The 27,800-nt window shown below is 42.9% G+C and overlaps 2 protein-coding genes across 3 annotated transcripts; both read right to left on the bottom strand.

Moving 5' to 3' along the window:
- Nucleotides 1-27,121, bottom strand: LOC140721962 (uncharacterized). 2 transcript variants are annotated; one of them, XR_012097511.1, is made up of 3 exons: nt 26,992-27,121; nt 3,456-7,076; nt 1-1,377 (listed from the first exon to the last, which is right to left on the bottom strand). XR_012097511.1 is itself a non-coding variant. In XM_073036787.1 (2 exons), the coding sequence occupies exon 2, from the start codon at nt 6,719-6,721 to the stop codon at nt 4,622-4,624; it is 2,100 nt and encodes a 699-aa protein (XP_072892888.1). In that variant the 5' UTR covers nt 6,722-7,076; nt 26,992-27,121; the 3' UTR covers nt 1-4,621. The 2 variants fall into 2 exon arrangements, 1 of the variants encoding a protein (XP_072892888.1); XM_073036787.1 differs by having other exon boundaries at nt 1-7,076.
- On the bottom strand, nt 13,634-27,129 carry LOC140721964 (uncharacterized). The gene is made up of 2 exons (XM_073036790.1): nt 26,992-27,129; nt 13,634-16,599 (listed from the first exon to the last, which is right to left on the bottom strand). The coding sequence occupies exon 2, from the start codon at nt 16,204-16,206 to the stop codon at nt 14,581-14,583; it is 1,626 nt and encodes a 541-aa protein (XP_072892891.1). The 5' UTR covers nt 16,207-16,599; nt 26,992-27,129; the 3' UTR covers nt 13,634-14,580.
- Between the last annotated feature and the right edge of the window lie 671 nt (nt 27,130-27,800).

Raw genomic sequence — 27,800 nt, 5'->3', positions numbered from 1 at the left:
TTTAAAGGAAACAGTTCATTTTTATTAAAAATTATTTTATATCCTGAAAAATCTCCAAATTCATTAAATAATTTTAGCAAGGCAGGGAGATTCCTCGGGATTAGATACATAAACCAGAAAATCATCAGCGTAAAGAGAAATCTCATTCACAAGAATCCCATGAATATCTTTAGCTTCACGAAGAGTGATACCAAGGGATTCTAATTTTAAGTTAAATTACAAAGGACTTAATAGACAACTTTGTCTTGTCCTCCGTGAAAGCTGAAAGAAGAGATCTACAATTATTAGTAATAACAGAGGCAATAGGAGTTTTATATATTATTCTAATCCAATTATTTAAATTAACACCAAAACCAAATTTCTCTAAAACATTAAATAAATATTTCCATGCAACTCAATCGAACGCTTTTTCAGCATCGAAAGAGAAGACTCATGGTGGAGTTTTAAAAGAAGATGGGTATATAATGTTAAATAATCTCCAAACATTTGAAAAGGAATAACGGCTGTCTATAAAGCCTGTTTGATCTTTAAAAATAACTTTACCCAAAAATTTTCCAACCAATTGGCCATTATCTTTGACAGGATCTGAGCATCAACATTCAAAAATGAAATAGGCACAATCCAATTTTTTTATAAAATTCTACAGGGTACCCATCAAGTCCAGGGGCCTTACCAGATGGCATTGAAAAAATTGCTTTATGAATTTTGGCTTCGGTAATTTGGGCATCAAGAGTTTTTTGACCCTTAACAGAAATTCGAGGAAAAACAATCCTTCATAAAATAAAATCATTTTAGAAGAATCTACTGGAAATTTAGATTTATAAAGTTGTATAAAAATCTTGAAAATTCTTATTAATGTCTTCATATTCCCAAGCCAGGGTACCATCTTTCCTACAGATTTTCAAAATTTGCCTTTTGGCTCTGGCCGTTTTTAATTGAGATGCAAGCAGTTTGTTATTTTTATCTCAAAACATATAAAATTGACTTTTTAGCTTAAGCAAATAGCCTTCAATAGGATGAATTAATAATAAATTATATTGTGATTGAAGTTCCATCCTTTGTTTAAATGTCAATATTAGGGGAAATCACATAAATAATATCTAAGTCTTTAACTTGTTTGGTAATCTTATCTAATTCTACTTTAGTCTGTTTTTTCAGGTTAGCAGAATAAGAAATGATCTGACCACCTAAAAATGCTTTAAATGTATCCCATATGATTAATTTAGATGTACCCCCTATAACATTAAAAAGAAAAAAATTATTTTACCTGGTTTTCAATGAAGCTAACAAAGTCTGAATTCTGCAATGATGTCTGAGACAGGCGCCAAGGTGGGTGGGCAAGGATGGCATCATCAAATTCGAAAGACAAACTGAAAGCTGCATGAGCAGATACAGCGATAGTGTCATATTCACAATTCTTAACACTAGGCAAGAAGTAAGGGTCAACTATAATATAATCTATCCTTGAATATTTTCTATAAACATGTGACAAAAAAGAATATTCTCTATCATCAGGGTGTAAATACCTGCATAACTCAATCAATCCAAAAATCAGTCAAAAAGGAATCAATAAGTAATGCGGAGTGATTTGGAAGTTGCTGGTTGGTTGAGCTCTTGTCAATCAAAGGATTTAAACAAATTAAAATCCCCACCCATTATCAACATATATTCATTTAAATGAGGCAGTAAAGCAAATACATTTTTTTTTAAAAAATCATCTAAGTTAGGACCGTACAAATTGACCAAAACAGCTTTTCTGTTACAAATTACTCCTTTAACAATTAAAAATCGACAACAGAATCTGACTTAATGTCCTCTTGAATGAATGAAATATTGGATTTAATAAAAATAGACACTCCCTTAGTTTTACTTTGAGAAGTGGAGTGAAATTGCAAACTCTTCCATGATCCAAAAAACCTATTTTGATCTCCCGCCCTGATATGTGTCTCCTGGGCAAAAATTGTATCAGGTTGAAATCGATTAATGATTTTAAAAGTCTTTTTTCATTTGATAAGATGATTTCAACCACATACATTTTAACTTATTACATTGATCTGTTTAGATTCCATACTATAATTTTATTCTACTTTACACATGCGCCGAGCACATACCAATACGGGATGATCAAAAATGGTGGCGATGGAGAATACAACCACACAGAAAACACACATGCTCCGGAACCACCCAATGGGAAAAAAAACCCTAATTCTAACCCCATCCCACTCCCCCCACAGCCCTGAAAAAGCAGGCAACCTATGATAGAAAACACAGCCAAGACTGCTCTGTCCGTCTGAAAAATAAGATTAAAAAAGGTTCTCTATCCCTCCCCCAGTTAAAAAATGAAACCCACTGACCTTGTAAGAGGAACGGCAAAGTCTCAACAAAGGAAAATGTTTACATTCCAGCATCTACAAACTATCCCATGTTTATATTTAATCTTTTTTTAAACAAAGAGGAAACCAAAAAATTGTTATTTCTTAAAAAGTAAAAAACAGCTCCATCTTAAACTTAACATTAAATCCCCTAAAAAAGCTTTAAATTCAGTTATAAGATGCAATAATATTCATTATATTAAAAACATACCAATATATTGAAAATAATTTAAAAAGTAAGCAGTTATCAAAATCTAAAACATATTACCTAGAGAAACCAAGCATAGTGTTTAATAACAGATCAACACAATCTTTAAAACTAATATTATACAAATTGAAACCTCTGCTAAGTATATATAAGAGAAGGAAATAGCCCCATTAGTAGAAAAAACTACCAGTTAGTTAATTAAGAAAAAAACACAAAAAATATCAAACCAGATATTAGGTTAAAGGAGTAAGTCCTTTTATGTTCTTTTTCTCCGTCGAATGTCCAAATAACCATTTAAAAAGTCATACCTGAACCATAAATCTTCTTACCAAAAAAACAATGATATGCAGTAATAAACAAGTCCCCTAATCTTCTTTTAATAGTCTCTCAATGAAATGTCCAAGTAGCCTTCATAAATCTTCTTTCCGAAATGCTATTATGCAGATAATATGCCAGACAGTTCAATCGGCAGTCACAGCAGGTATAGTTTAAACAAACGGCAGGGCAACTTTAGGATCACAAAATGTACGAGGAGGAGAATCAGGAGGAAAAACTTTAATCCTTGTTGGGTGACGCAAGGAAGGAAACAATTTCTTATCATATGCCTGTTTCATTACCAGAGCAAATTTTAATCTTTGTTCCATTACCTCCTTAGAAAAATCTTCATAAAAACCGAGCTCAGTTGTCTCAAATCTAAAAACTCTGTTTTCTTGCCTGTCGCATTATTTGACCTTTAATCCTAAAATAATGAGAACAAACCAGAACAGCCCTTGGTTTATTTGGATCTTGAGACCTCGAAGTAAAAGTTCTGTCTGCTCTTTCTACAGTAGGCGGCTGTGATAATATAGAAAGAAATAAGGTATGAAAAAGCTTACCAATGTAAGCAGTTAAATCTCCATTTTCAACTCCTTCCTGCAGCCCAACAATTTGTGTATTCCTTCGGCGAGACCTAGTTTCCAGGTCTATAATCTTATTTCGATATCATTCCAAGAGTTTTACTGTATTTTACTTTCAAGCAATTTTTGCTTAATTATCTTCAATTCCTCTTTGTGTGTAGTGACTTGAGCTTCCAGATCCTTAAGTTTTCCCAGAAATGACATCATTTCATTACTATTCTTTTCAAGTTAGTCTTTAAATGAACTGTGTCCAAGCCATATCTTCAGCCCACAATGGCATTTCATCAGATCCTTCCTTTTGCATCTTTCCTTTCCCGTTGCCTTTATCACTAGGTTCACACAAATATTTCCCACTCCTCAAAGACATATTGTTCCCCTTCAAGAATCAGCAACTGAAGATATTAAATTCGGTTTAAACTAGGGGGAAAGGGACAAAACTAGGAGCAGCTCAGAAACTGCTGTTACTCCATTCACAGACAGGCGCAGCCTCCAGGAGCTAATGGTTTCTCTGCAGCAGCAAAGTTTAGCTTATGACTGGAAATAACAGGGTTTTGGAGTGCCTAGCTATCCAATGAGAGAGATATTGTTCTTTCCTGTGAGTCTGGAAGGTAGATTTTCACGGTCTTTTGCCAGGGAGAGATGCGAAGACACGAATGGAGAGAAAGGGCTCTTTTTCTTTTTTTTTGTTTCCTTTACTAATCCTATAGTCAAAGTAAGAATTAAATAGCTCAATTGTTTAATCGCATATTGTGTACCATTTGTTATTTTTGGGGTACTGATTTGTAACAGGGGACACATCATGCAGCATTCACACAAACGAGATTGCTTAGGTTTGGCCAAGCTCAGGGGCTATCTCCCCCTATATTAAGTTGCTAGCTGAAGCAAGAGTTACATAAGGTTAAATGACCTGAGTGAATCGCTCCCCACATTCACAGCAGGTGAACGGCCTCTCCCCACTGTGCACTCAATGATACACATTTGGTTGATTTTGCTGACAGAATTACTTCCCAAAGTCTCAGCAGCTGATCGGCCTCTCTCCTGTGTGAACTCGATTGTGTGTCTGTAGATGAGATGACTGAGTCAATCCCTTCCCACACACTGAGCTGGTGAACGGCCTCTCCCAGTGTCAACTCGCTGATGTACCTTCAGTTGAGATGAACAAGTGAATCCCTTCCCACAGTCTGAGCAGGTGAACGGCCTCTCCCACTGTGAACTTGCTGGTGTGCCAATAGGGTCGATGATCGAGTGAATCCTTTCCCACAGTCTGAGCAGGTGAACGGCCAGTCCCTAGTGTGAACTCGCTGATGTCTCTGTAGATGAGATGACCGAGTGAATCCCTTCCCACAGTCTGAGCAGGTGAAACGTCGCTCCCCACTGTGAACTTGCTGGTGTGCCATTAGGAAGGATGACTGACTGAATCCCTTCCCACAATCTGAGCAGGTAAAAGGTCTCTCCCCAGTGTGAATTCTCTGATGTACCTTCAGTTTAGATGACTGAGAGAATCCCTTCCCACAGTCTGAGCAGGTGAATGGCCACTCACAAGTGTGAACTCGCTGATGTACCTTCAGTTCAGATGACTGAGTGAATCCCTTCCCACAGTCTGAGCAGGTGAACGGCCTCTCCCCAGTGTGAACTCGCTGATGTACCTTCAGATCAGATGATCGAGTGAATCCCTTCCCACAGTCTGAGCAGGTGAACGGCCTCTCTCCAGTGTGAACTCGCTGATGTACCTTCAGTTCAGATGACTGAGTGAATCCCTTCCCACAGTCTGAGCAGGTGAACGGCCTCTCTCCAGTGTGAACTCGCTGATGTACCTTCAGTTCAGATGACTGAGTGAATCCCTTCCCACAGTCCGAGCAGTTGAATGGCCTCTCCCCAGTGTGACCTCTCTGATGTACCTTCAGATGGGACGAACAAGTGAATCCCTTCCCACACACTGAGCAAGTGAACGGCCTCTCTCCAGTGTGAACTCGATGATGTACCTTCAGTTCAGATGACTGAGTGAATCCCTTCCCACAGTCCGAGCAGGTGAATGGCCTCTCTCCAGTGTGAACTCGCTGATGTACCTTCAGTTTAGATGAGCAAGTGAATCCCTTCCCACAGTCTGAGCAGGTGAATAGCCTCTCTCCAGTGTGAACTGACTGGTGTACCTTCAGTATAGATGAGCGAGTGAATCCCTTCCCACAGTCTGAGCAAGTGAATGGCCTCTCTCCAGTGTGAGCTCTCTGATGTACCTTCAGTTTAGTTGAGCAAGTGAATCTCTTCCCACAGTCCGAGCAGGTGAATGGCCTCTCTCCAGTGTGAGCTCTCTGATGTACATTCAGTATAGATGAGCGAGTGAATCCCTTCCCACAGTCTGAGCAGGTGAATGGCCTCTCTCCAGTGTGAGCTCTCTGATGTACCTTCAGTTTAGATGAGCAAGTGAATCCCTTCCCACAGTCTGAGCAGGTGAACGGCCACTCCCCAGTGTGAACTGACTGGTGTCTCAGTAGGTGAGATGATCTAGTGAATCCCTTCCCACAGTCTGAGCAGGTGAACGGCCTCTCCCCAGTGTGAACTCGCTGATGTACCTTCAGTTCAGATGACTGAGTGAATCCCTTCCCACACACTGAGCAGGTGAATGGCCTCTCTCCAGTGTGAACTCGCTGATGTACCTTCAGTTGGGACGAACAAGTGAATCCCATCCCACAGTCTGAGCAGGTGAACGGCCTCTCCCCAGTGTGAATAGCCCTGTGCAAGTGTAGGTGGGATGATCGAGTGAATCCCTTCCCACAGATTGAGCAGGTGAACGGTCTCTCCCCAGTGTGAACTCGCTGATGTACCTTCAGTAAAGATGAGCAAGTGAATCCCTTCCCGCAGTCTGAGCAGGTGAACGGCCTCTCTCCTGTGTGAACTCGCTGATGTACCTTCAGTTGAGATGAGTAAGTGAATCCCCTCCCACATTCTGAGCAGGTGAATGGCCTCTCTCCAATGTGAGCTTTCTGATGTTCCTTCAGTTTAGATGAGCAAGTGAATCCCTTCCCACAGTCCGAGCAGGTGAAGGGCCTCTCTCCAGTGTGAACTCGCTGATGTACCTTCAGTTTAGATGAGCAAGTGAATCCCTTCCCACAGTCCGAGCAGGTGAATGGCCTCTCTCCAGTGTGAACTGACTGGTGTCTCAGTAGGTGAGATGAATTAGTGAATCCCTTCCCACAGTCTGAGCAGGTGAACGGCCGCTCGCCAGTGTGGGCCTGCTGGTGTGCCATTCTGTCAGATGATCAAGTGAATCATTCCCCACAAATTCAGCAAATGACCAGCATCTGCCCAGTCTGAACTGACTGGTGTGTCCACAGGTGGGATAACTGACTGAATCCCTTCTCACACTTACAACAGGTGAATGGCCTTGTCCAGTGATGTACCTTCAGTTGAAATGACCGAGTGAATCCGTTCCCACTGTCTGAGCAGATGAATGCATTCCCCCCGTGTAAAATGACGGGCACGCCAGTTGGTCTGATGATCGAGTGAATCCCTTGCTCCTCTTCTTAAATATCTGGACAGAGACAGCAAAACTGGCGTGTTGTGTTCGAGATTCCCGGAGACAAATTCCTTGTCATATTTAACCTGTAAAAAGATTTACAAAATCAATCAATGGGTGTGGGACAACATTTCAGATGAGATCACTTGAGTTGGCAAGGTGTGAGCTGACATCACACTGTTACAGTGAAGTTCAACCCAAGTTGGAGAGAGAAATCATCTTCTAACTGGGCACAGTGCTGGTATCTGGAATGACAATCAAACTCTCTGATGCTCTTCCTGTCTCTATAACATAGGGGCAGTTCTGCCATCTCCAACCTGTGATCTGGCTCAGTTGTCTCTCTCCATTGGTATTATTCCCTGTTCCCAATGAGCTGCATGGGTGCCTGGTCCCACAGGAACTGAAACACTCTCTACGCACCCACCACTCTCTGTGTAAAAATACTTACCCCTGACATCCCCTCGGTATCTACTTCAAAGCACCTTAAAACTATGCCCCCTTGTGTTAGCCATTTCAGCCCTGGGAACGAAACCTCTGACTATCCACACGATCAATGCCCCTCATCATCTTATCCACCTAAAAAAGAGGCTCTAAACATAAACAAGGAAATTATACATTGCTTTGAGGATTTATTAGAAGTGTACAAAACTTTGAGGAAAACGATAGGTTAAATGCCAGCAGCTCTTTCCACTGAGGTTTGTGGGACGACAACCAGAGCTCGTGGGTCAGTGGGGAAGGTGAAAATGTAACAGGAACATGTGGAAAAGCCGTTCACTGAAATGGTCGCGAGAGTGTGGAATGAGATGTCAGCACAAGTGATGAATGTGAGCTCGGTTTCACCATTTAAAAGAAGTTTGGATGGGAGCCTGGATGGTAGGAGTATGGAGGACAATGGTCCCAGTGCAGGTGGATGCATTAGACAGCTTAAATGTTTTTTTTGGCATTGACTATATGGGCCAAATAGCCTGTTTCTGTGCTGAACTTCTCCACATTTCTATGATGGAGAAGCTGGTCTAACTTGCTTCGAAGGGAAAACCAGTAGGAGTGACAATGGAACAGCAATGGCTGGAGTTTCTGGAAGCAACTCGGGAGTTGAGTGATCGATACTTATGAAAGAAGTGGAAGCATTGGAAAGGCAGGAGGACACAACCATGGCTGAAATGAGAAGCCAAAGAGAGGGCAAACAAAAGAGCAAAAACTATTGGGAAGCTTTTAGGAACCAACAGAAGACGACTAAAAAAAAAGTCAGATGAGCTCAGGAATTGGAATGATGATTAATGAGTCAGTCGTTAATGAGTCTTGGCAGCACCCAACAGTCTGAGGCATTTAGAGGAACAAAATATCCGGGGCCTCAATATCTCTTGAGAACCAAGGTTCCCTGCATCAGTTACCTTTCAACTTTTATTTTGACAGGCACATACAAACTCCACACCCTCAAAATTTCACTTCTAAAGGCCTCCCACTTACCAAGTACTCCTTTGCCAGAAAACAGCCTGTCCCAAACCACACTTGTCAGATCCTTTCTGATACCATCAAAATTCACCTTTCTCCAATTGAGAATATCAACCCCGTGGTCCAGACCTCTTTTTTTCCATATTTACTTTTGAATCTCATGGCATTATGATCACTAATTTCTGTCATCAGCCCTGGAGCATTTCCTAACAGCTTATTGCACACTTTACATCAGGAATTCTACGTCCTGATTATGGGGACATTTGACAAACTCTACCCCATCCAGTCCTTTCACAGTGTGGGAATCCCACTCAATATCTGGGAAGTTAAAATCACCAACTGAATCAACCTTTGTTTCTTGGCATGGTCTGTGATCTCTCTACAAATTTGTTCCTCTAAATCTCTCAGACTGTTGGGTGTAACCAAGTCCCAGTGATGGCTACAACATCATAATTCCCTGTCTTGAGCTCATCTGGCTTTCCTACGATGCTTCTTGCATTGTGATATACACAGCTCAGCACTTTCATCGCACCATGCTCAACCATTTGATTGCTGACTCTATCTGAGGTATGAACAACATCTGACTGGTGTCCAGAAAACAACCTCTCAATCATTGTCACAAAACCAAAGGAGCTAATTGTGGATAACAAAAGGAATGGAGACAGGCAACCCCTATTGGCATCAATGGATCTGGGGTTGAGAGGGTCACCAAGGATCTGACATGGTCTGTATATACTAGCTGTATTGTGATAAAAACACAACAGCACCTCTTTCACCTCAGACGGTTGAAGTTTGGGATGGGGACCCAAATCCTAAGGACTTTCTACTGGAACACAAATGAGAGCATCCTGACTGGCTGAATCACTGCCTGGTAAACTGCACGTTCCTTAATTGCAGGAACCTACAGAGAGGGGTGCACACAGCCCAGCACATCTCTAGATGTGAACTTCCCACTATTCAGGACATTTGCAGAGGCAGCTGTGATAAAAGGGCCCGGAGGATATTGAGGACCCAATTCACCACAACCACAAACTGATCCTGCTGCTACCATCCAGGAAACGGTACCACTGTTGCTTTGGCTGCAGATGAGCCAACTTGTTATCAATGTTTTCTTGAACAACCGAGTTCATTAGCCTAACTGGGACCATATTTAGCTTGTGAAAAGTCTCAGATGAGTCAATTGTTTCATTCTCAGGGTTGCCAGATTCATATGATTTGATAACAACACCCACAGATGGTGCCTGCTTGTCAAAATAAGTCTGTATCATATTTATGTGTACGAGCTGTGTTGGTTTGTGTCGGTCGGGTGTCTTAGTAACATAATTCACGTCATTAACTTGAGAGACTATTTCATACGGTCCACTGAATTTCGCCTTAACTGGATTCATCCACATTGGAAATAAGGCAAGCACCTTACCCCCCACCTGGTATTTTCTTTCACAAGCCTGCTTATCAAACCAAAACTTCATTTTGCTTTGAGAAATCTATAAGTTTTGTCTTGCTAGGCTACAGGACTGGTGTAGTTTGTTTTTGAACTTCAAAACATAGTCTAAGAAGTTAACGTGTACATCCCATCAATCCACTGTTCCTTTAACAAGGTCAAATACAAATTTAAATAGACTAAAGCCCAGTGATTCCTGTACTGACTCTCTTACTGTGAACAAAAACAAATATATTCCTTCATCCCAGTATTTTCCATTTTCAACACAGTATGTCTTATTCATTGTTCTGAGGGTAGAATGAAATCTATCTAAAGCCCCTTGTGATTCCGGATGGTATGCAGATGATGTAATTCATTTAGCTCCCAGTTCATAAACCACCTGCTGGAATAAACCAGATGTAAAATTACTTCCTTGATCAGACTGGATTGCTTTAGGCAAACCAAATAGAGTAAAAAACTTGGTAAGAGCCTTCGTCACAGTTTGAGCTTTAATATTCCTGAGAGGTATTGCCTCTGGGAATCTGGATGAGGTACTCATAATAGTTAGCAAATACCGATGGCCAGCTTTAGTCTTTGGCAATGGGCCAACACAATCCACTATAACTTTGGAAAAGGGTTCACTGAATGCAGGTATAGGCCGGAGTGGGGCCACTGGGGTGACCTGATTAGGTTTATCCACAACTTGACAAGGGTGACAGGTTCTGCAAAAGGTCATAACATCTTTCCTCAAATTAGGCAGTAAATTTCCTTCATAATCCTGTTTAGTTTTATTCACTCCAAAATGGCCACCTAAGGGCATACTGTGGGCCAAAGTTAACATTTTTATCTTATAAACTTTAGGAACTACAATTCGGTGAACAACTGTCCGTTCCTCACTCACAGGTATAGCAGGTGGCCTCCACTTCCTGATTAACACTCCATCCTTGAGATAATACCCGACTTGCATTTTCTTAATCTCATCATCTCAGAGAGCGGTTTCTTTTAAAACTTCAATCTCAGTGTCTCGGTTCTGTTCTGCTATAAACTCCTTCCTAGACAGGGATAGGTCTTTCTCATCAGACTTGCTACCTGAATCCTGTTGAAACATCGAAGGCAAAAAAGTCCCTGACAGGTCAGCATTACCTGAATCCCGATTTTGGCTATCATGGGTATCAGAATCATGTTGCAGAGAACTGTCTGCATTGGCAGACTTTTTAGCCACACTTGGGAGTTACTGCACAGGAAGGATAAATGTTAAAATCCATCTGTCGGTCACCAGTGGTTGGCTTAGTTGTCAACTGCACTGCCAGAACTACTTTACCATCTGCCAGGTCATTCCCTAACAGCAAAGTAACATCTTTCACTGGTAAACTGGAGCATAATCCAATCTTAACAGGTCTGGAAACCAACCCTGACTGTAAAGTTACCTTGTGCAACGGCACAGAAGCCCCAATGCCTTTAATAAAATGCCGCTCCCAATGCCTTTAATAAGATTTACCTCACCAGTGTTAGTCTCATCACCAAACTTTAGAACGCTAATATAAGTGACAGAGAAGCCCCAGTATCTCAAAGAATTTTCACTAGTACTGGGGTTGACCGTTCCTTTACTTATACAAACCCATCTAACATAAAATGATCGAATCCCTTCTTAACTTGGTCAGACCTCTCAGTTCTTAACTGAGCTTCAACAGAATGTTCAGAACCCTGTGGGGTTATAGGTGCTTCAACATATTGTACACAGGCATTTGGGACTGCCTCCTTTTTCTTTTTCTTATTCAGGATAGAACAGTTAGCCATCATATGAGCAGCTTCTTACAATAGTAACAAGACAGACCAGAATATTTCTCCTTCAACTGCTTCCCTTCATTCTTACTCGTGTCACTAGTCCCAGCTTTAATTTCTGGTTTACCCTGGTGATCCCTGCTACTCTTTTGGAAACTCTTATTCTGGGTAAATTTAACATTATGAGTTAAAGCGAACACATCTGCTAATCTAGCAGACTCCTGCAATGTAGCAGCATCCTTTTCATCTAAATACGTCTTTATGTCATCAGGGACGCACCTTTTGAATTCTTCAATTACAACCAACTCTTTCAAGCTGTTAAAATCATCATTTATATTTTTATATCTGCACCAGCCAAAACACAAACTTCTCACAAGAAAATTCCATATAAGTCTGGTTCACAGATTTCCTTTAATTTCTAAACTTTTGCCTGTATGATTCTGGGACCAACTTGTAAGGTGAGCACAGCCTGTTTCACTATGTCATAATCAGCTGCTTCATCAACTGTCAAAGCAGAATATGCTTGCTGATCCTTCCCGTTAATTACACATTGTAAGAGAATAGGCCAACCCTTTTCTGGCCACTTTAACCTCCGAGCAACCATCTCAAAATGCTGAAAGTATTTATCAACCTCTGCCTCGTCAAGTGGAGGTACCAATTTAACTTCCCGCCTGTCCTCAAACTTATCACCAGAGTCTAACGCTAGACCCCTTTGCTGCAATCTCTCTATCTTTTCCAGCTCAAACACCCTCTGTCTTTCTGCTTCCTCCCTCTATTTTTCTGCCTCTCTAGCCTCAAACTGCTTCTGCCTTTCCGCAGCCTCCATCTTTAACTTTTCTAACTTGTAATGGAGCTCAAGCTCACTAGGTTTACTTTCAGGAAACACCTCCAACTCCTCCACTTTAAACACACCTCAGATACATGATGTTCAGCTATAATCCTCTGCATCTGTGCCTTCCTCATTGTCAATTTCACCTTAGCAAGTTTAAACCTTTTCACAATACACAACAACACGATCCTTCTGGCGTCCTCTAATGCCTCAGAGGTTGGTGCTTCCAGACATTTATCAACATCCATTGCTGCTGATTTTGCACACACAAATAAATCAAAATGGATTTCCCCAATGAAATCAATAATTAATTAATCAACCAACACGCCCTCAAATTTGTTCATATCCCAGATGCAGGCCCCAATTTTGTTGTGAACAAATATTTAGAAACTAAAGCTTTAGAAATTAAACAGCAGCAATAGACTACTCCTGGAGTCTAGTTTTGATGTTAAAACCACTATCTTTATTAGTATCTACTTATAATAAAGTAAATTAAGCAAGATAAACAAAAGATAACAGTGTTATGTGTATATATGTGTGTAAATTGTTACGTACCCCATAACTGGGTCATTTACCAGCAAAGATAGAGAGGTCCGTTGAAGTCTGATGGTACTATTTTTAACAGTATTTATTGATAAAAATACACAAAAATAATATCAATGCAAACATACAGATAATATACGTCATCAATACCAAATCTAAAAGCGCGGGTATAATAATAATCAATAAGAAATAACTCTATCGTTGTGTAGGGGATAATGTATTGTCCGATGGAAATATAAAAGTCACTCAAGTTCATGCAGGCTGCAGCCTTTTGTTGGAGTCAAGAGAGACAGATGTTTTAAACTTGCCTGATTTCCTTTTTATGATGTCGATCCTTCGAGAGTTCCGTTTTTGTAGTCGGTCCTTTAGCTAAGCCGTTCCGTGGAAAACTCGTCATCCGGACAAGGATGGACACACACACACGAGTCACCACCGGCAGTCGCTATTAAACGCTGTCACGGGATTTCTATCGTTTCTCCTGGTGCGTCTAAAGGGGTTGTTCCCCAGACCCTCTTTTATCCTTACTCACGGGGTCTCAGATGTCAATCAGGTTGGGATGATGCAATCCCTCAGCCAGCCCCCTCGGCTCATTCCCTGAGGGCTTCAAATAAATAGTACAGTACTCAATACACAATTCCGTCTCCAAGAGACAATGGCCGTTTCCCGTGGCTTTGTATCGCTGAAGGGCCAGGACATTCCAAACCCCATGTGGATTTTGCGTGTCTTTCTCTCATTTCCTGCGTCTCCTGACCTGAATTAATAGCGATCTTGCAATTCTCAAAAAGGTGGGGGCTACTTTGTACCCTTCAGCCCCTCAGAGTTGGGGCACAGGCGTAACAAAATATAACTCCCAAACTATTGAGCTCGGTGGAAACAAGGCTTAGAGTCTTGAGATGGTAAAGTATGGAAGTTCAGTTCATCCACGGAATAGGTGATGAGAGAGAGATATTTGTAATCCAGGGTAAATGTCGAGAGAAGGCAATTACGTCAAATTCCAAAGGTTCCATTGTGGTGAAACGAGAGAACAGTTGCTGTAGATTTTATGCTTCATCGTTTCAAATCCACATACGAATTATCACCGAAAGTGACTTGTCACAAGGGGTATCGCCTTCAAGTGAATTATCACACCACATCCAGCCAAGCGTTAACACATAAGTAGTCTTCACAGGATACCCCAAATCCGATCCACACCTATGGATCAAATGAGGTGATAACCACACATTCGATGTATGGTGAATCAACACTTAACCCACCCTTGTGGGCATAGGAAAGCTCTAAACAGTGACCCTTGGCCACTAGTTCCCTGGTTTCGATCCTTCCATTTTTCCTCCTTCATCTCCGCCTGACTCTGAGTGTCTGAGTCCTCGGTTAAAACTAAACAAGCTGTGAGCGATGTAAACAAGCTGCAAGCCCGACTGATTTGCCTTCTTAATCACTCTCTCTCTTAAAATGAATGTCCTCAGCAAGCAAAAGCAAGGAATTAATAAGAATGTGAACTGACTGGTGTGCCAGTAGTTGGGATGACTGAATGAATCCTTTCCAACATTCTGAGCAGGTGAATAGTTCAAAATGTGTGAACTGACTGGTGTTTCTGTAGGGTGGAGGACTGAGTGAATCCCTTCCCACAGACTGAGCAGGTGAATGGTTTCTCCCCAGTGTGAACTCGCTGATGTACCTTCAGTTTAGATGACCGAATGAATCCCTTTCCACAGACTGAGCAGGTGAACGGTTTCTCCCCAGTGTGAACTGACTGATGACTCAGCAGGTTGGATGATGAAGTGAATCCCTTCCCACAGACTGAGCAGGTGAATGGTTTCTCCCCGGTGTGAACTGACTGATGTCTCTGCAGGTTGGATGAATCAGTGAATCTCTTCCCACAGACTGAGCAGGTGAATGGCTTCTCCCCAGAGTGAACTCGCTGGTGTGTCAGCAGGTGAAATGACCGAGTGAATCCCTTCCCACAGACTGAGCAGGTGAACGGTTTCTCCCCAGTGTGAACTCGCTGATGTACCTTCAGTTTAGATGATTGAGTGAATCCCTTCCCACAGACTGAGCAGGTGAACAGTTTCTCCCCGGTGTGAACTGACTGATGTCTCTGCAGGTTGGATGACGAAGTGAATTTCTTCCCACAGACTGAGCAGGTGAATGGCTTCTCCCCAGTGTGAACTCGCTGGTGTGTCAGTAGGTGAGATGACCGAGTGAATCCCTTCCCACAGACTGAGCAGGTGAATGGCTTCTCCCCAGTGTGAACTTTCTGGTGACTCTGTAGGGTGGATGAATCAGTGAATCTCTTCCCACATTCTGAGCAGGTGAATGGCTTCTCCCCAGTGTGAACTTTCTGGTGACTCTGTAGGTGGGATGACTGAGTAAATCCCTTCCCGCAGACTGAGCAGGTGAATGGCTTCTCCCCAGTGTGAACTCGCTGGTGTGTCAGTAGGCTGGAAGAGTTGATGAATCTCTTCTCACAGACTGAGCAGTTGAACGGCTTCTCCCCAGTGTGAAGTCGCTGGTGTCTCACTAGTATTGATGCCAAAGTGAATCCCTTCCCACAGTCTGAGCAGGTAAACGGCCGCTCCCCGGTGTGAACTCGCTGGTGAGCCATTAGGTCAAATGACCGAGTGAATCCCTTCCCACAGTCTGAGCAGATGAACGGCTTCTCCCCAGTGTGAACATGCTGATGACTCTGCAGGCTGGATAACCGAGTGAATCCCTTCCCACATTCTGAGCAGGTGAATGGCTTCTCACCAGTGTGAACTCGCTGGTGTGTCAGTAGGCTGGAAGAGTTGATGAATCCCTTCCCACAGACTGAGCAGGTGAACGGCCTCTCCCCAGTGTGAACTCGCTGGTGTCTCTGTAGGGTGGATGAATCAGTGAATCTCTTCCCACATTCTGAGCAGATGAATGGCTTCTCCCCAGTGTGAACTCGCTGATGTATCTGTAGGTGGGATGACTGAGTGAATCTCTTCCCACAGACTGAGCAGGTGAACGGCTTCTCTCCAGTGTGAACTCGCTGGTGTGTCAGTAGGTGAGATGACAAAGTGAATCCCTTCCCACAGTCTGAGCAGGTGAATGGCTTCTCCCCAGTGTGAACTCGCTGGTGACTCTGTAGGGTGGATGACCGAGTGAATCTCATCCCACAGTCCGAGCAAGTGAATGGCCGCACCCCAGTCTGAACTCGCTGGTGTGCCATCAGGTCAGATGACCGAGTGAATCCTTTCCCAGAAATTCAGCAGATGACCAGCTTCTGACTGGTGTGTCCACAGGTGGGATGACAGACTAAGTGCTTTCTTACACACAGAACAGGTGAATGACCTTGCCCAGTGTGAACTTGCTGATGTACCTTCAGTTGAGATGACTGACTGAATCCATTCCCAATGTCTGAGCAGAAGAATGGGCTCTCCCCTGTGTAAAATGACGGGCGTGCCAGTTGGTCAAATGACTGAGTGAATCCTGCCCCGTAGTCTGATCAGGTAGGATGGTCGATTGAATCCCTTGCTTCACTTCTTAAATATCTAGACAGAGACAGCAAAACTGGTGTGCCATGTCTGAGCTTCCGGGAGACAAATTCCTTCTCGTTTTTAACCTGTAAAAAGATTTACAAAATCCATCACTGGGTGTAGGACAACACTTCGGATGAGATTACTTGAGTTGCCAAGGTCTGATCCAGCATCACACTGTTACAGTGAGGTTCCACCCAAGTTGGACAGAGAAATCATCTTCTAACTGGGCACAGTGCTGGTATCTGGAATGACCATCAATTCTCTGATGCTCTTCTTGTTTCTATAGGAATGGGGCATTTCTGCGGTCTCCAATTTGTGCCTTGGATCAGTTTGGCTCCCTCCATTTGTATTATTCCCTGTTCCTGCTGAGCTGCATGGGTGCCTGGCCCCACAGTAACTGAAAATTTCTCACACAAATAGTCTTTCTTGACGTGCCGCTGGGATTTTCTTATATGTATTATTAACTTAAAGTGCCAGTTGCCTTATAAAAATTTCTTGCTGAGATGAATGGTTGGTCCGCACAGCTGTTAAAGGCTCTTGCAGAAAAGTACCAACAAAGAAACAGGCCCTTTGGGCTATCTAGCTTGTGCTAAACTATTTAAACTTCCCATTCTCACACCCCTACCATTCAGGTCCCTACACAAAACTCCTTAAATGTTGAAATCCAGCTCGCATTCACCATTTGTGTTGGCTGCTCATTTCGCACCCAGATGACCATCTGTGTGAAGAAGTTTCCCCTCATGTTCCCCTTAACATTTCACCTTTCACCCTTAACCCATGGCCTCTGGTTGTAGTTCCACACCATCTCCGTGGTTAAAGCCAGCTTGCATTTTATCTATGCCCCTCTATCACAATTAAATCTCCCCTCAATCTTCTACATTCCAAGGAATAAAGTCCTAACCTGTTCAATTTTTCCTCGTAACCCAAGTCCTCCAGACCTGGCAAAATCCTTGTGAATTTTCTCTGAACTCTCGGAACCTCTTTTACAACTTTCATCTATCTACTGTTGTCAGTGCTTTGGTTCATGAAGGCCAATGGGATGAAATCTTTCTTTCCGTCTCTATCTAACTGTGATACCACTTTCAGTGAATTACAGACTTGTATTCCCAGGTCCCTTTCCTCTAAAACACTCCTCAGTGCCCAACCAGTCACTGTGTAAGACCTACACTGGTAGGTCCTACCAAAGTGCAACACCTCACACTTGTCTGCATTAAGTTCCATTTTCCATTTCTCAAACCATTTTTCCAGCTGGTCCAGGTCGCACTGTAAGCCATGATAGTCTCCCTCGCTGTCCACTACACCCCAATCTTGGTGTCATCCACAAATTTACTGATCCAGTTAACCACACTATCATCCAGATTACTGATATAGATGACAAACAACAACAGATCAAGCACTGATCCCTATGACACACAACTAGTCACAGGCCTCCAGTCAGAGAGGCAACCATCTGCTACCACACTCTGGCTTCTCCCAAAGACAGTGTCTCGTCCAATTTACTATCTCAACTTGAATGCTGAGTGACTGAACCTTCTTGACCAACCTCCCATATGAGACTTTGTCAAGTGCATTGCCGAAGTCCATGTAGACAACATCCACTGCCTTGCCTTCATCCACTTTCCTGATAACTTCCTCGAGAAACTCTATAAGATTGGTGCCATGAACTACCAAGCACAAAGTCATGTTGTCTATCCTTAATCAATTCACATCTATCCAAATACTTATATATCCGGTTCCTGCACATAAGTTCCAATAACTTTCCCCCTACTGATGTCAAGCACACCAATGTACAATTTCTTAGTTTATTTTTAGAGCCTTTCTTGAACAGCGGAACAACATTGGTTGTCCTCCAATCCTCCACTACCTCACCTGTCACTAAGGATGATTTAAATATCTGTGCTTGGGCCCCGACAACTTCTGCACTTGTCTTCCAAAGGGTCCCAGGGAACAATTTGTCAGGCCCTGGGGATTTATCCATGGCAATTTGCCTTCAGACGGCAAACACCTCCACCTCTGTAATCTGTACAGTGTCCATGAACTTGATGCTGCTTTGCCTCACTTCTATAGACTCTGTATCCACCTCCTGAGTAAATACGAGTGCAGAAAAAATCTCCCCCATCTATTTTGTCTCCTCGTATGGATTACCATTCTGATTTTGTAAAGGATTATTTTTTTCCCTTGCAATCTTTTTGCACTTAACATATCTGCAGAATCCATGAGGATTCTCCTTCACCTTGCCTGCTGGGGCAACCTCATGCCTTCTTTCATCAGTGTTCACTTGAATTTCCTGTATCTCATAAGTAGCCCATTTGTTCCTATCTGCCTGTATGCACCTCCTTTTTATTGATCTGGGAGATGAAAACCAAAGGGGTGATAGAGCTGCATGGTGGGGGGTGGGGGTAAGGGGGGTTAAACTAACGTCTCAAGGGGAATGGATGCCTGAATAACAGAACAGATAGTGGAGGTGTTGTGGAGACAGGTGTTGTTCAGACCTCAGACAAGGTCAGGAATGAAAAACGTTGAGCATGGTGCAGTGAATATACTGAACCCTGTATATCTCAATGCAAGGAGCATGATAGGAAAGGTGGATGTGTTCAGGGAATGGATCAACACCTGGAATTAAGATACCAGGATCTGGCAACTGTGGACTGGGACAGGCTGCTTTATGGCAAAGGTGTGTTTGGTAAATGGGAGGCCTTCAAAGTGAAATTTTGAAAGTACAAAGCGGGTATGTGCTTGTCAGAATAAAAGGTAAAGATAGAAACTGCAGGGAACCTTGGATTTCAAGAGATATTGAGACCCTGGTGAAGCACAAAATGGAGTTTCATAACAGGGATAGGCAGGCAGGTTCTTATGAAGTATAAAATATACAAGAGAACACATAAGAGATAAATCAGGATGGCTAAAAGCAGGCATGAGGTTGCCATTGCAGAAAAGATTAATCATCAGGGATTCCAGAGATAGATTAAGAGCAAAAGGATTTTAAGGCACAAAGTTGGTTCTCTGTAAGACCAGAATGGCAATCCACGTATGGAACCAAAGCAGATGGGGAGATCTTAAATATGTTTTCATCTCTATTTACTCAGGAGATGGACAAAGGTTCTATTGGAGTGTGAAAAGGCCACATTAAAATTGTGGACCCTGTACAGATTAAAGAAGAGATGTTATTTCACTGTTCAATATAGATCATTGAGCATAGAAATCTACATCATATTCCAGGCCATTCAGCCTATAATGTTGTGCCAACCACGTAACTTACTCTAGAAACTGCCTAGAATTTCCCTAGCACGGAGCCCTCTATTTCTCTAAGCTCCATGTGCCTATGTAAGAGGCTGTTAAAAAACCCTATTGTATCTGCTTCAACCACCACTGCTGGCAGTGGATTACATGCACACACTATTTTCTAAGTAAAAAACTTACCCTTGCCAACCCCTCGGTAACTATTTCCAAGCACCTTAAAACTATGCCCCCTCGTGTTAGCCATTTCAACCCTGGGGGTAAAACCTCTGGCTATCCACACGATCAATGCCCCTCATCACTTTATAGCCCTAAAAAAGGGTCTAAACATCAGAAAGTAAATTATACATTGCTTTGAGGATCTGTTAGAATTATGAGGGTATAGAGAGGGTAAATGCAAACAGCTTTTTCCACTGAGGTTGGGTAGGATGACAACCAGAGGTCATGGGTAAGTGGGGAAGGTGAAAATTTAATGGGAACATTTGGGAAATCTCTTTAATGAAATGGTCGTGAGAGTGTGGAATGAGATGCCAGCAAAAGTGGTGAATATAAGCCCAGTTTCAACAATAAGAGAAGTTTGATAGGTATTTTGATGGTAGGGGCATGAAGGGTGATTGTCCCTGTGCAAGTAGTTGCATTAGACAGCTTAAATGTGTTCTCAGCATTGACTAGGTGGGCTAAACAGCCTGTTTCTGTACTGAACTTCTCCATGTTTCTATGACAGAGAAGCTGGCCAAACTTGTAAGGGGAAAGGTAGGAGTGACAATGGAGCAGCAATGGCTGGAATTTCTGGGAGCAATTCGGGAGCTGAGTGATCAATACATCCCAAAGAAGTGGAAGCATTGGAAAGGCAGAATGACACAACCATGGCTGAAATGAGAAGCCAAAACCAACATAAAGACCAAAGATAGAGCAAACAAAAGAGCAAAAACTATTGGGAAGCTTTTAGAAACCAACAGAAGATGACAAAAAACAAGTCAGATGAGCTTGCATGGATTTATGATTTGTAGTCATTAATGAGTCTTGGTAGCACGCAACTGTCTGAGGCATTCAGAAGAATAAAATATCCGGGGCCTCAATATCTCTTGAAAACCAAGGTTCCCTGCACCATTTACCTTTCAACTTTTATTTTGGCAGGCACATACAAACTCAACACCCTCAAAATTTCACTTCTGAAGGCCTCACACTTACCAAGTCCTCCTTGGCCAGAAAACAGCCTGTCAGATCCTTTCTGATACCATCAAAATTGACCTTTCTCCAATTTAGAATATCAATCCATGGTCCAGACCTCTCTTTTTCCATATTTACTTTTGAATCTCATGGCATTATGATCACTAATTTCTGTCATCAGCCCTGGATCATTTCCTAACAGCTTATTGCACACTTCTACGTCGGGATTCCTACGTACTGATTAAGGGCACATTTGACAAACTTTACCCCATTTAGTCCTTTTACATTCTGGGAGTCCTAGTCAATATATGGAAAGTTAAAATCACTTACTGCATCAAGTTTTGTTTCTTGGCATGGTCTGTGATCTCTCTAAAAATTTGTTCCTCTAAATCCCTCAGACTATTGGGTGCAACAATGTCCCAAACATGGCTACAATATTGTAATTCCCTGCCCTGAGCTCATCTGGCTTTCCTACGATGCTTCTTGCATTGTGATATACACAGCTCAGCACATTCATCGCACCATGCTCAGCCATTTGATTGCTGACTCCATCTGAGGTCTGAACAACTTCTGACCAAGCCTGTAAAGATGGGAATCTGTCCCCCCAGTTTAACGCCCTCCTGCTCCAATACTATCCAACTAAATTAGCCAACATGATTAAAACAAATAATATGGATTGGCCTGACAGTGACCAAAATCGAATGTGACGAGCTTTGACATATTGTTGGGACCTGACTTTCAAATCCCAATCAACCCTGAAGGGAACTAATATTAAAGGTGAAGATGTTCAGTGGGAAGAAGGATGTGAGAGGGCTATATCTGGGGATCAGAGATGGGAACAAAAACCTACCAAGGGACAGGTGGGGACAACAACCCGTTTTCAAATTAACAAGAAAGGATGCTTCCTGCCGTGAGTACCACCCCTCAGGAAGAGCCCGATGGAACATTGCAAGTTGCTGGAATTCCAATTCCATTTATGATTGATATGCCAGCAACCACAAACACTCTCAATCAGGAAATAATATCGGAAAATGGATTCCAGCTATCAAACACTACAATCACTCTGTCTGGGTTCGAAGGCACGGAACGCACGTATTCACATACACAGCCACTACAGGTGGAATTCCAGGGGGATTGAGAAAAGCCAGTATTATGCACCCCTCTAGGGACAAAGTTCCCGGTCACATTAGAGAGGTTAAAGGAAGAGAGAACAGTGCATTACTGGCCGAAGTTCCGGATTTCCTTTGGCGACAGACAGGACAGGTGGTTCCCCATACCACCGTGAGGGTTTGCCTTGGGTTCAAGCCAAAGAGCCTAGGGTTCCTTGCCTACACCCTGATAAAACAAGCCTCCAGCACCAAGGGAGGCTGGCCAGACTTGGCCGCATGCCAACTCTGATACTGGAAGGACTCAGGTGAAGATAGGACATCTGGTAAGACACTCTTTTAATATTGACCGAACCCAAGAGGCTGTACCCCATCTCTTGGCAATCTCAGGCCATGAAATTGGCCTAGCTTGTTAATTTCTAAAACTGCCCCCCATCCGGATCACCATGAAAGAAGGACAGACTTTCCCATCCACTCTGCAATATCCCCTCAAGCCCGAGGCAATGTTTTATGAGAATGGAAGCCCTTTTGTGGATCCAGCAGGGAAACAATATTCTGGCGATGCGATAGTAACTGACAGTGAAGTAATTGAGCAGGCCTCTTTTGAAGCAGCTGTCTCGTCCAGAAGGCTGAGCTGTTTGCTCGGACTCGTGCCTGTATCCTAGCAACAGATAAAAGTGCGAACAATTACACGGACTCCCGTTATGCATTTGGAGTTGTACATGACTACCGGGCTCTCTGGGAACATGGGGATTCCTGATTTGCTCTGGCCACCCCATTAGTAATGCCTCCTTTGTAAACAACTTACTCACCGCTCAACAGCTACCTCGAGTTTTGGCTTTAATTAAATGTGCGGCCCACACCCACATGTCCAACCAGGTCACTAAACTCAATGCTTCAGCAGATTAGACAGCGAAAAGTGCTGCACAATCCTCGATAGTTGTAGTCTCCTCGGGTTCCCATCAAGCAATCCTCAGATGGATTGAAGCTATTCCAACTACCAATAATACTGTTATGACTGTTGTGAAGGTATTATTACGGGATATAATTCCCAGGTACGGCCTGCCAGAGATGATGAGCTCTGACAATGGCCCACATTTTGTGGCTAAAGCAAGCGAAGGGGTGTGTAACAAGCTAGCTATCAAGCAACAATTCCACTGTGTACACCACTCATGGGCCGCTGGCTTAGTGGAAAGTGTCAATGGCACTCTGAAGAGTAAACTGGCCAAACTAACAGCGGAGACTGGACTCACTTGGTTGAAGGTCCCACTGTTAGACCTATTCCACATGAGGGTCACCCCACAGGGGAAAACAGTGCTGTCACCAGCTGAAATCATTTATGGACGGCCCATGAGGACACCCTGTGGACCAAGACCTTGTGTACCATTGTTTCCAGAAAGTCTACCAGGTACATTGGATATGCATACCCTCGGGGAAGAGATGGGGAAATACATATGCCAACTTAACAAAATTTTCCAAGCATTACATTCACAGGTACGACAGGCTTACAAGGAAGAGAACAACCGCGCAGAGAGCAGTGACTGTCCCACCCAAGAACCTGGGAATTTTGTCCTGACCAAGAACTGGAATTGAGGGAAACTCAGACCTCGGTGGAGAGGACCATATTAGATGTTACTGACCACTCCAGGGCTCTGAGACTGAAGGGGCAATCTCGGTGGATACATCGAACAGACTACAAACGTGTTACTGAAGGAACAGAGTAGAAGGACTCTCTTGGACTAAAGGAAAAAGTATTGGTTGATCGTGGTGTGATGAACCTCTAGGCTTCTTGTCACTCAGAGAGTGCCTGAGTGACGTCAGCCGCCGGCTTTCTCAGCTCCTGTTTGATTCTTACTGAGAGAGGGAGGGGTGGAACTATTTGACTCTGCAGCGTGTTTACACTTGCTCACAGCTTGTGTTTACATAGCTCGCAATTTGCTTTATTTAAGCAAGGACAGTCAGAGACAGACAGTCAGATGGAGAGAAAGAAAGAAGATGGAAGGTTCGAAACAAAGGACCTAGTGGCTGAAGTTCGCTGTTTGAACTCTCCTGTGCCCACAAGGGTGGGTTGATTATTGATCCAGCAAATACTGAATGTGTAATTGTCACATTGTTTGATCCACTGGAGTGAATCTTTAGGTTTGGCAGTGTCCTGTGAAGACCACTTGTGCTAACCCTTGCCTGGGGGTGGTAATTCACTTGTACAGGGTACCCCGTGACAAATCACTGTTGGTGATAATTCCTATAATCCATATGGGGATTTTGATGGAGTATCCCATGGCTACCACATTTGTTAACTCTTAGCTGGATTCGGGTGTGTTATGTGGTAACCACTTGTGAGAGGGGATATTCTGTGGAAATCACTGTCGGTAATACTTTGTGTGTTGGATCTGGATTGGGAGTACCTTGTGGAATCTACCTGTGTGTTAACCCTTGCCTGGGTGGTAGTTCCCTTTGAAGACGGTACACATGTTATAAGCTAGTTTTGGTGATAATTCATATGTGGATTTGGAACGAAGATGGATAAGATCTTCGGCGACTGTTATCCTGTTTTACCACCGTGGAACTTGTGGAATTGGAAGCAATTGCCTACTCTCGACATTCACCTTCGATTACAAATATCTCTCTCTCATCATTTATTCCGTGGATGAGCTGAACTTTCATACTTTACCATCTTAAGACTCTAAGCTTGGTATTCCTTGAGCTCAATGGTTTGGGAGTTATATTTACACATATGTATACACATAACACTGTTAACCATAGAACACTGCAGCACAGTACAGGCCCTTCAGCCCTCCATGTTGTGCTGACCCATATAATCCTTTAAAAACATGTACTAAATCCACACTACCACATAACCCTCTATTTTTCTTTCATCCATGTGCCTGTCCAAGAGGCTCTTAAATAGCCCTAATGTTATAGCCTCCACCACCATCCCAGGCAAGTCATTCCAGGCACCCACAACCCTCTGTGTAAAAAAACTTACCACTGATGTCTCCCCTAGACTTCCCTCCCTTAATTTTGTACATATGCCCTCTGGTATTTGCTATTGCTGCCCTGGGAAACAGATACTGACTATCCACCCTGTCTATGCTTCTCATAAACTTGTAGACCTCTATCAAGTCCCCTCTCATTCTTCTACTCTCCAAAGAGAAAAGTCCCAGCTCTGCGAACCTTGATTCATATGACTTGTTCTCCAAACCAGGCAACATCCTGGTAAATCTCCTCTTCACCCTCTCCATAGCGTCCACATCCTTCCTATAATGAGGTGACCAGAATTAAACATTAAGAGCAGTCTCACCAGAGATTTGTAGAGTTGCAACATGACCTCTCTACTCTTGAACTCAATCCCCCTGTTAATGAAGCCTAGCATACCATAGGCCTTCTTAACCACCCTATCAACCTGTGCAGCAACCATGAGGAATGTATGGATTTGAACCCCAAGGTCCCTTTTGATTGTTTTGCTTAAGTTGTTATATTATAAGTAGATACAAATAAAGATAGTGGTGTTAACATCAAAACCAAACTCCATGTGTGGTCTATTGCTGCTGGTTCATTTAAATTGTTACAGGTATGTTAACAGTGGTGTTCGTGTTTATGTCTTTGAGAGGGATCACCCCACAATCCGGGGTCCCCATGTTAACACATTTCTGTGTCTCTGTCACACCGATGCCAAACAGGTAGAACTAGGGGCCACCAAACGCAACTTCCCCGACTGGGAAACATGCATCCTGGCCATACTTGCAGGTGCCCAGCAGCGGAGAGGAATAACTGAGACTGAGTGATTTTGGATGATCACTTTTCTCTCCTATGTAGTAGCCAGGAATCCACCAAAGATAATCAATTTGGCTACAGCACTTGAGGAGCTGGACACAATACTGCAGGGGCCCTGACAGAAACAAAGGCCCAAGTAACAGAAATATCCACTGAAATGATTGCAATCCGGCAAACAGTCGTACAGAATCATATGGCTTTAGATTTTATCCAAGCTGCGAAAGGGGGAACCTGTGTTATTATTGACACAGAATGCTGCACCTATATCCCTGATGAGTCTACTAACATTACATCCCTCTCCAAGCACACTGCCAGGGAGATTGACAGCATCAAGAAAGTAGGGCAGGATTTACACAGGTTCACCGAAGGGTCGAAATGGTAGTATTTGAAGGCCTGTTTGGTAATATGTGAGGCATGATATTGCATTATGGCTTAATAGTTGTGCATATCATTGTTATAATTACTGTTGTGCATTGTTTTTATTCATTGATAAAAATGAATCAAAAGGAGGGAGTGGTAAAGTATGTAAAAGGGTTAACACTTTCTTAAACAATAGCCGCCTGTTCTTCTGAAAGAAATTGCTGATGATTAGCCAATGTACTAAGCCATGCTGAGCCATATTTCTTCTTGAGGGTAGCTAGCTAGGGTTTCTGGATGTTTATCTGAATTGTGCACTCATGCGTAGAGATAGGACAGCTTCAGTCCGTTCTGTGTGTGTAAGCCATTATGACTATTTTGTAATTTATCTTAAGGGGCTGTAATATAGTAAATAACTTTGGCTCCAGCCTGCCTTGTGTGGTGGGTATCTGGACAGATATATCTGTGGTGTAAGGGGAATTGTTAGTCAGTTAGTGGATTGGATACTAACGACACTAACGACATAAACAGTCTATGACTGTTCCTGTTTGAGCGACTAACTGAGTAAGCCCCAGGTGCTTGGAGTAAAGAGTTTGTATTTATACGGTCTCTGAGTGACTTTATCCGGACTCGACTTCCACAGAATGGGAGTGGTTTTAAAGGACTGGGCTGCTGGAAGCACATTACCAGACCTGGAGTGATTGCAACTGGATCTGACAGAGGCATAACTGGCTCCTCTGGGCACATTCAGTCTCACTCCAACAATTTCCTACCTTCCTTTTACAGGTATGTAATGTCTAAAGGACCAGTGTTTCAGTAAATGAGACTCACCAAACTTTCTCCTGACTGAATCACTGGATTCTCTGAGTCAGATGGGTTCTCTCCAGTTGACGCTCTCAATCCTCGGGCTGGTTCACTTGTTGATGTTCCACTGTCTTCAGTTGTGGTTTGCTTCCAGTTGGGTTTTTCTTCCAATAAATCTCTCACCGCAGGTCTAACTTTAACATGAAAGATAATGAAGCACATTGACAATAGAAAGGAGAACCAAACATTTCTGCTTAATGTTACTAAGAGCAAAACTCAATGAAATTTAAATGTTGAAGGTAGATATAATGATCTCAGTGAATAATCTTTTATTGTCCCTCACAAGTCACAAAACGATATGGGATAAGAAGGAGCCATCATTCAGTTATGGTAAGACATAAGACACAGGAACAGAATTAGGTGATTCGATCAATCTGGTCTGCCCCACCACTCAACCATGGCTGATTTTCATTCCAACACCATATTCCTGCCTTCCTCCAGTAACCCTGAAGCTACTTAGCAATCATCAATATATTAATCTCTGTCATAAACATACCCAAATGGAGCCTCAACCACCCTCTACAGCAACAAATTCCACAAATCAGACTTCCTTTGGCTGAAGAAATTTTCTCACCTCAATTTTAAAGGGAAGCATCTTTATTCTGAGCCTGTGCTGTCAGATCACAGATTCTCTGTCTAATGGAAACATCCTTTCCATGTCCATTTTATCCAGGCTTTTCAGCATTCGGTAAGTTTACTTAACCATACATCCCTACACCACCCCCCACTCTGAACTCCATTGAGCACAGGTCCAGAACCATCAAATACTTTTCATA

Source organism: Hemitrygon akajei, unplaced genomic scaffold, assembly GCF_048418815.1.
Source record: "Hemitrygon akajei unplaced genomic scaffold, sHemAka1.3 Scf000066, whole genome shotgun sequence".
NCBI classification, from domain to species: domain Eukaryota; kingdom Metazoa; phylum Chordata; class Chondrichthyes; order Myliobatiformes; family Dasyatidae; genus Hemitrygon; species Hemitrygon akajei.
The sequence above is the reverse complement of the archived record's forward strand: the minus strand, read 5'-3'. Positions and strand labels throughout refer to the sequence as shown.

What these genes read in the sequence shown, in the direction of transcription:
- LOC140721962 (XM_073036787.1), bottom strand. Translation starts at nt 6,721, where the DNA reads ATGGCACACCAGCAGGCCCACACTGGCGAGCGGCCGTTCACCTGCTCA.
- LOC140721964 (XM_073036790.1), bottom strand. Translation starts at nt 16,206, where the DNA reads ATGGCACACCAGCGAGTTCAGACTGGGGTGCGGCCATTCACTTGCTCG.